Consider the following 9,521-nt stretch of genomic DNA (forward strand, 5'->3'; position numbering starts at 1 on the left):
CCCATATCTGTTCATGAAATGTAACATAGCCCCTTGTCAATGGCTAACCTTCTCAAGATTGGTGTTGAGAATGGCAGGCCCCAAGAATGTGCTCATTCTGGTGTCGTATCTGATCTTTAGGTTTTCTTTTGATTTGTTGTTAACATGGTTGTATTCCCAGAAATCATTTTCTCCCTGCTGTATGAGAGTATTTTGTGTGTCATTTAACTATTTATTTAGCCTTTAGCCAAATGTAATTTGGTCTTTGTACTCTTTGATTTTTGCATTTTTAATCACACATCTATGCTGTTGCTTCTGATATTAGTGATAAAGGGAAATACTTGTTTGAAGAAAGAGGATACGATAATTCTAAAAAATAAAGAGGGCCTGGGAATTACAAACCTCATTACATTTCTTAAAAGTCTGGTCTCTTACTCTTTCTGCGAGATGGCAGTGCATTGTGGTTTTATTTTTAAATATTCTCTTTTTCAGCATTTATTGCAGCGCTGTACATTGATAAGGATTTAGAATATGTTCATACTTTCATGAATGTTTGCTTCTTTCCGCGATTAAAAGTAAGCTCATATAAAATTTAAATTGGTTATCTACTTTATGCTCAGTGATTCCAGAACCCATTACTAAATACTTCTTGGGAACTTGCTCCAGGAGTTTATTTTGAATCAGGATTGGAATGACCCCAAATCCCAGCTTCAGCAGTGTTGCTTGACACTCAGGACAGAAGGAAAGGAGCCAGACATTCCTCTGTACAAGTAAGTACTCGCTCTCACGGGCATTGGATCCAGTGAGTTCAGAGCCGATGATCCAGGGGTCTGGAGGAAAAACAAACCACTGGGGTAATCATGATGAGGGGCTTGGATTGGGACTCCTTGACACCGACTTTGGGCCCAACTCGAAATCTCTTTGGGCATCTCAGTCTTTTCGTTCTAAGTAAGTGGGTCACCTTTGATTATCTGTGCTTTTTATGTTTGTTTTATTTCTCGTAACCTCTGCTGGGCTTTGCATCTAGATCAGAAGGTTGTGCTTGTTTTTACAGTATTTGGGTGTCTCTCTCCATTCCACTTTGAAGCCTGTTGGCCTCTGTCCCTGTTGTCTGACAGCTATGGCGCACTCTCTCAGGCAGCCACTGTAGGAAGCAGGGCGGTTCTTCACTGCCACTCTGTTACTCAAATATTTGGAGTTTTTCTTCTATAGAATGTGTATCAGAAACTGCTGTGTACTTTTGAATATCTTTAGTGACAAATCATTATCCTCTGAGTGGTAGCCAGAAGTTATTCAAAAAGAAGGCAGGTCACTACACACATAATACCAGTTTTGATGCAAACAGGATATTTTACTGGGTGGTAGAGTAATTATCCTGAGACTCTCCTTTGTTGACTCAGAAGGTGTTTTCAAAGAGGAATTACAAAAGGAAAGGATTATCAAAATAGGTGGATTGCCTCCCGAGGTATTTTCTGGGTATGTGTTTTTAAGGATGTTTAAAAATCTAGTTTGAATGCAGGTTTACTCCTTGTCTGTGCACACACATGGTTGCAAGTGCACACATTTGTGCAAATGTTCCATATGGAATAAAAGCCCCTCTCTGTGGACTTTCTCAAACTTCAAAAGGAAAAACACTAGAGTGGCAGTTGCGAATTTTAAATCCTTTTTTATGTGTTTATTTAATAGTCACAACACGTTATAGGCTTTTTCGCTACAAGAACTGAGGCCAAGTGAAGTTTGAGTCACCCCACAGCAAGCTACTATAAATTGTCCCAAGAAACTGTCACTGCTAAACAATGTTTCCTTTACTTATTGGGAAAAATCCCCAAATGTTTAGAAATAGCACTTTAATATGTACCTAATAAGCATAATGAATATCCAAACTGTATTACATGAAAGGCTCAAAGTATTTCCTCATCAAAGTGATAATTAAGGTTCAATAAATAAAATGAGGATGATAAACTTCTCATAGCACAGGCGTGATTACTGTCATAAGTGCTACCTTAAAGAAGGTATCCATGTGCTTTCATCCCACGGAGTGTATCAACACAAAGGAAATGACTCTGCTCCCTTCTCATAAATCCCCCAAATGCAAGTACACGATGAGCTTGTTCTTTTCTATCAAGATGACAGGGATGTTTTACATATTTTTTTCAAGATTACCGTGTTCGTTCCATTATCTTTGTTGGCTACTTTTAATTTCCCTTTTCCATAAAGTTATCAGTTTTACTGCATTAGAAATCTGCTCCATGTCATTAAAATCCAGAGTACCTGGAGTTTTGTTTTTTTGGCAGTTGTGTTGTGTACTCGGCATTATAGCCTACCTTTGAAGTGATCTCAGATGTTTCAGAAATTAAATACATTTTCCGATCTTTTAGATAAGATACCAGGCATTAGAGAGAACTCATAAGGGATGAAACCATTCAGATGTGGCTTGAGATGCATTGCCCAGATATTTATCATTTTTAGTTGTGATTAGCATTGAAGAACAATTAACAGAGTAAGATGGTTAACTTTTCACTGCTGAAAAGTTTGTTAGTTTTAGGATACTTGGAGTATACACGCTTTGAAATTTTTTAAGACATTTTACACTTCACTGGTAGCCTTCAGGTGCTATTTATAATGCTTTGGGGAAAAAAAACATATAAAAATCCAGTGTAGAATTTTAAAAATTTCCTACTTTAAAAGCTCTCTATAGATTTGTCAGCATAGCAAATAAACTTACTCCTTTAATTTTCATGTTATTTTTACCTTTCTCTAAGTGATAAGTACACGTTTTCTTAGAGTTATATATTAGCAATAACAATGAAATAATACCTTACCATAATTAATGTTCCTTTTTTTTTTTCTTTCAGAACGCTGCAGACGGTAGGACCCTCCCATGCTAGAACCTACACTGTGGCAGTGTACTTTAAGGGAGAAAGAATAGGCTGTGGGAAAGGACCAAGGTATGAGAGAAGATCCTTTTAATTTCTTCAAATGAACATCCTGTGTGTCTGAAAAGTCCCTACTGGGAACTTCCAAACTTTGCAGTCTGTCATTTTAAACTCAGAGTATAGAATGTTCAAAGGTAATAAAGCGAATCCCAAGGATTAATGTCCCCACCAAGCCCAGCCCCAAACTTGAGCTTGGCCTTGGACAGTGAGAGTGTCATTGCATAAGGAGCTTGGCTACCTTGAGAGGGCCTCATTACCTGGTGTTGTAAAGGTAAGATCTGTCCAGTGTCAGTTACCCAATAGGGTACCCAGTGTTGCTGCAAGCATTTTATAGATACGTCGTGCATGACACAGCCATTAAACATTTGATTTCTCACTGCTACTCACTTGAGCTTTGTTGGAAATGCTACCTAACATCTTCTCTCAGGTAAAAAGAATTATGTATATTATCGTCTTTCTCTGAACCCTCTAATTTATATCTTAAACTGAGAAGTGATTGGAAGTCTGTCTACATTTTTTTTTAACTCTTCTCTTTTTTAAACTTATGTTAAGGAAGTTCAAACTTAAAATACTTCAGACCTAATGTAAATGGAAGACATTTTAATACAGTATTAAAAATGTGGAACAAATAACCTAAATAGGCTTTGTGCAAATAAATGATGTTTCTGCATGCCTTTGTGTATATTCCTAACCTGTGTGATTCAGTATGTGACAGAAGTAATCAGATAAAATTTTATGCATCGGACATGAAAACCTGAATAATGTGTGGCCATACCTTGTGTTTTTGAAAAAAATCTTTAAACTGCACTTTACCTTTATTTTATTTGATAGTATTCAGCAAGCAGAAATGGGAGCAGCAATGGATGCACTTGAAAAATGTAAGCCTCTCCCTTTTTCTATAATTATATGTTCATAATACATGTTTTATAGAAAGAAAATGGGGAAATATAAAAATGGTAAGTACTGATAAAATGTGATTTTTTTTCTTCATAATTACTCTCCACATAGAATGTAGTAGAATGTAAGATATGTATAAAATGGGCTGATAATTTTTCTGAAAAGTATTCCTGAATGCTTTTTTTTTTTTTTTTTTTTTTTCCCTCCTGAATGCTTTTTGATTTTCATTTTCCTTTCTTGTGTGGAGTCCCACTCAGCCCAGATCGCCCATATGAACAGCCCAGTGTATCTTTTTCGATATATTTCCCTATACTTCTAAAATTTTATACAAGTGAAGGTTTTTTTTTTTCTTTTTAGTTTTTGGCCATTGTTTTATGAGAATGAGATATTTACACACTTTTCTGCATCTTTTTGTTCTTGCTCAATAATATATCACAGGTGTCCCTAATTCATTCTTTCTTAATGGCTACATAGTATTTCATGCAATGGATTTGCCATATTCTAGTCACCTCTTTTAGTTTTGATGGATACTCTTTCTGGTTTTTTTTAAATCACTGTTGACAGTAAATGTCTAAATAGTCCTTTTGGTTCTATGGGATAGATTCCCAGGAATGGGATGGCTGAGTGGAGGATACTTCAGTGATGTCATTGACCATGTAGGGAACTGTATAGTCTTTTGTAAATTGAAGGCTTAAATGCAAAGAACTTTTCTTCTGAGGTCTACTGTGCTATACTGCACAGTCTGTGCAAAACAGGACAGTGCAATTCCATTATGCTCCAAGTACCAGCTAAATGTGGGACAGAGCAAAGCACGGGAAGCTAAAGTCAAGAGGCCCAGGATTCTCACTGTGGGAGATTCCAGGAAAAGAAAGAGAGGGCTAGGAGTCAAGTGGAAATCTGCAGACAGTAGCTTCCTAGGGTCGGGGGAGGGAGGACAAGTTGGTGGTAGCTTGTATTTCCAGGTTCCAGTGTCTATGGAATCTTCACTGAAAGTTTTAAGTTAACTCTGTTGGGGAATTTTTTCATTCATTATATACAAATGCACAATCACATATTGAAATAAAAGTGAGATTCCATTTTTGACCTATAAAATTGCCAAAGGTTCTCTTTGGAGGCTTTTTTCATTTGCTTTTAACGATAAAACAGTACTGGAGAGATGGTGTGTTCAGAGACTAACCTCCACATGCATATTGGTAGGAGTGAGTCATTTAACTCCCAGAAAGCAGTTTAACCGTCTGTATCTAGTCATTAAAGAAGTCCATACCTTTTGATCTGGAGACTTCATTTCTAGGAATCAAACTTAAGGAAATGACTGGAGTTACGAGCTCCAGTTCACATGCCATGACAATAGTGACAACTTGATTTATAACAGCCAAAAAATAATTAAGTCAATCAAACTGCATGTTTATCAATAGGGAAATGCTTAAATAAACTATGCTATATTGCAGGGGTTGGCAAACATTTTTTGTAAAGAACCAGATAAAAAATATTTTAAGCTTTGCAGGCCATACAGTCTCTGTCACAATTACTCAACTCTGCTACTGTAGCGGGCAGGAATGAATAGTATGCAGATGAGCAGATGTGTCCGTGTTCCAATAAAACTGCATTTACAAAAACAGGTGGTGGACTGTATTCGGCCTATGGGCAGTAGTTGACCAATTCCTGCTTTTATCCAAGTGTTGTTATACTTTGTTATCATTAGAGTGCTGATACAGAGAAATACTTATTCTAGAATAAGTTTTTTTTTAAAAAATATACCCATGAAAATGTATGTACGCCATTCTCTCTCAAAGTAAGGGTGCATGGGGGAGTGATTAAATATTCATTTGTCTATATAATACATGCACATTTACACTATGTATGTATGTGTGTACCATAACTCTTAGGAAACTAAGGATACATTCTAAAAGTTTATCAATGGTTAGAACTGAGCGGTGGGATTTTTTTAATGCAAACTAGGTTCTAGAATAGAATTTACCAAGGAAGTCGGGTTCATTTTGTAGTAACTGGCTTTACAGCTGACTTTTTTGAATTCGATTTGTTTTTTCAAAAAGCACTTATAGTACTTGAAACCTGTGTTTTATACAATACATAGGGTCAACTTGATATCATTTAGGGAATAGGATTAGGTTCCTGTTTTATTTTTAAAATACAGGTGTCATTATGTATCTCTTTTGTTTAATATCAGTCAGTGACTCGGATATTCAGAGTCTTTACTGATTGACTGCCTGCCTCTCAGATACTTTTCCTAGCACCCTGCTCCTGTCCCTTCCTCCCCCCTTGGGGTGAGGATGGGACACTATATAAAAAGGGAGAGAATAATTTAGGATTTTGCGTATATTTAAATCCCTTTTGTTATTCATCAACCCAGACAAAAGCCAAACTTGCTCTTCCCCAAACATGCCATCTCTCTCACATCTCTGAATCTTCATATTTAAAATATGAAGTAGGAACTCCTGTATATAACAACCCCTTACCCAGTTAGAGAGAAGAGTGTCATTTTCCCTCTGTGTTACAGGTAACTTGTGTGGCTCTTCTCATTCATGTTTATATGCATCCTTTTTTTTTTTTTTTTGTATGCATCCCTTTTTGACGTTTGTTGTTGAAGTGTGTGTTTGTTGACTAAGTGTATAAAATGACTTTTTTTCTTGTTCCATTCTCAATTTCTTACTCCTCCAATGTACTTGCTATATACCTCAAATGACAACTGAATTGTAACATTTTTAGACCTTAACCAGGATTTCTGCTGTATCTTGCACAGGGTCAAATATCAGACTAAATGGAGCTTAAACCGTACCGTTGAGTGACATGTTTCCTTTAACCAAATAAAAAATGCTCTACCTGCATTGTTGTTGCTGACATAGCATTGGGGAATCTTATGGTAAACTTTAAAAACAGAATGATCAGAAATAATAACTTAATGCCTCTGTCCTTCAGATCTTTTTCCTCTTTTCTCAGAAAATTTAATTCTTGGTAACTGGTGTGATAATATCATTATTGGGAGCTTTTGGTTTGAGCTTTGCAAAAATACATAGGCCCATTTGGCTACATTCTGTAATCTCTCCCTGACAATCACTTCTTACTAGGAGAACCTTGTTCAAACCTGCCTGAAACCACTTGGAAACAGCACATCTGTGTTTTAACACTGCTATATGTTTTGGTGCCTTTTATACTCAAATCCATGTCAGATGTTGCACTATAGCGTCGGGGTACTGGTGCAGACGGCCAGTGGGTTTCTGAATGACAAAAGACCAAGGGAAGACACCGAGTAGTTGTCTGCCCCCTGCCTTAGAATATACAGCTCTGTGTTTCTCGTGAATGTGTGTGTGTTTAGTTTGCATCGTTCTTTGCACCAGAGGCTACCCTTTATTGAGTATAAAATGTATTTCCTCGTGTCAGATAACTTTCCCCAGATGGCCCATCAGAAGCGGTTCATTGAACGGAAGTACAGACAAGAGTTAAAAGAAATGAGGTGGGAAAGAGAGCATCAAGAGAAAGAGCCAGATGAGACTGAAGACATAAAGAAATAAAGGAGGGCACGGAAATGGTGGCGTATTTACTTGCTTAATAACTGTGACTGTTGCCCATCGAGATCTAGCCTAGTTTTCCTGCAGACGATGAATGAAGTGTGCTCGTCGAAATAAAACACAAGGTCAACTCGCTATTGTTGTTTTACCGATCTAATATGTTATTTTGAGCTGGATGGTCTTTATTACAAAGTATATGGTTTCTCTTCTCTTTAATGGAAAACCTCACTTTGGTGGATGTGCATATTCCCTTTTATTTTGTTCTTTCAACAATAAAATTCAAAAAGCATCTTCTACGTGGAATAGATCCTGTTTTTCTCTCTCTATCTGAGATTATGACATAAGACTTCAGCTGACAAGTGAAAAATTCACCTCACCAGATATTTGGGCTACACTCTATTAACATCTATACTTTTGGAAGTCTGGATTATTAACTAGATTTTTCAGCTTTCATCTGGATGTTTAACGTCTTCTCAACTGCAGACACTGAACTTACTCTCACTAAGCGTTGAATCTTTTGTAGAAGGGATCCCTTTAATGTTTTAACTGGCTAATGCGAGTGGGGAAGGACATATTTGAATCAAATATATTCTTTGAATCATTAGAATAGGAGGAGAAATCATGATTCCAAGCCACACAACACTTTAAATCAGATACTCTAATCCTGGGGTCAGTGGATGCTTTAAGAAGTTCATAAACAGACTTAAAGGAAGTCTCAGAACCTCCTGAAGTTGTGTTTGATTTTATGTGTGTGTGTGTGGGGGGGGGGGGGGGGGCAGTGGTGAGGTTGGGAGTGGGCCGGAGCAGGATGAGGAGTCTTTATAGCTTTCATCAACTTGAAGTGGTCCCTGCAATAAAGGGCTAACATTACATTGAAAGACATGACATTTTTAAAAAATGTTATTTTAAACTGAGTATCATTTGTTTCTTATTAATAAAGGCAAAGTTTGGGGCACCCGGGTGCTCAATGGTTGAGCATCTGCCTTCGGCACAGGTCATGATCCCAGGGTCCTGGGATCAAGTCCTGCATCAGGCTCCCTGCAGGGAGCCTGCTTCTCCCTCTGCCTATGTCTCTGCCTCTCTCTGTGTGTCTCTCATTAATAAAATAAAAATATTTTTAAAAGGGTGGGGGCAAAACTTCTCTTTTAAAACAAATGTGTTTTTATTCATTATTTTAATAAATATGTGGTGAGTACCGTCTGTGTATCATGCATCATTCTAGGCTCTGGAGCTATAGCAGTGAACAAAATAAAATTCCCTGCCCTCAGGAAGGTAATGTGCTAGTAGAGGAATGCATACAATAGACAAGGAAGTAAAACATGTGGCACTTGATGGTGTAGATGATGGCCAAAAACAGAGCAAGGGGGTGGGATGGGTTCAGTTTTAGTCAGGTGGTTCAAGAGATCCCCCTGAAAAGGTATCATTTGAGTTAAGATCTGAAGCAGGAGAGGGAATGAGCCTTTCAGGTATTTGGAAGGTTTCTTATTTATAGGACTATTAAATGTTACCTATACAAGATGGAAAATTTGGAGAATATATTACTTTTATTAGGAGGAGAAAGAAACAACTGCTACTTTGGAAATCTTGTGGAGAAAGTCGAAAGCATAGGCAGAAAAGTAAATCACCCACAATTCCATCCTCTAGAGCTTTTGTATATTGTCAGACCTTCTGTGTATAGACACACGTACACACATGCACTCAAGTGTGCGTTAACAATTAGATACCATACCTGTGGTTTCCATATCCTTTTCTTTTTTATTAGCTACTACATCATGGATCTCTCTCTGTTGAATCCACATTTACATTGATGGCTGCATATTAATGCATATCTTAAATACCAGTTATGGATGCACTATAATTTGTTGACTAATGAAAGATGTATAGGTTGTAAGCAGTTTGTTCCGTCATAAATAATCCTGCACACATGTACACATATATATTAGAGAAGTGAGAGAAGACCTCTAGGGCTTCTTATTTTGTTAATCCTAAAATGTAAGATTGTACCTCTAAGAAAAGGTCCTGCTGCTGCTCCTCCCTACAAATAGCAAAACTGGAAGGGAAGGCCACTGTTTTCATCAGTGGCCTTGCAAATGTTACCAGGGAAAATATTTGAACTTTTTTAAAAAAGCTTTTATTTATTTATTGCAGAGAGCAGAGCCACAAGTTGGAGGGAGGAGCAGAG

General features: G+C 37.3%; 1 protein-coding gene across 23 annotated transcripts in view; it reads left to right on the forward strand.

Moving 5' to 3' along the window:
* Nucleotides 1–7,628, forward strand: part of DROSHA (drosha ribonuclease III) — a 119,216-nt gene extending 111,588 nt beyond the window's left edge. For 22 of the 23 annotated variants that reach the window (XM_025984108.2, XM_025984104.2, XM_072757154.1 and 19 more), the window contains 5 exons: nt 472–554; nt 646–749; nt 2,835–2,927; nt 3,747–3,793; nt 7,212–7,628. In XM_025984108.2, the coding sequence (XP_025839893.1) occupies nt 472–554; nt 646–749; nt 2,835–2,927; nt 3,747–3,793; nt 7,212–7,342 (458 nt within the window). In that variant the 3' untranslated portion in view covers nt 7,343–7,628. Of the gene's footprint in view, nt 1–471; nt 555–645; nt 928–2,834; nt 2,928–3,746; nt 3,794–7,211 lie in introns of those variants that run through there. The other variant, XR_012001317.1, reaches the window with a different exon arrangement.
* The last annotated feature ends 1,893 nt before the right edge of the window (nt 7,629–9,521 follow it).

Source organism: Vulpes vulpes, chromosome 4 (assembly GCF_048418805.1).
Source record: "Vulpes vulpes isolate BD-2025 chromosome 4, VulVul3, whole genome shotgun sequence".
NCBI classification, from domain to species: Eukaryota; Metazoa; Chordata; class Mammalia; order Carnivora; family Canidae; genus Vulpes; species Vulpes vulpes.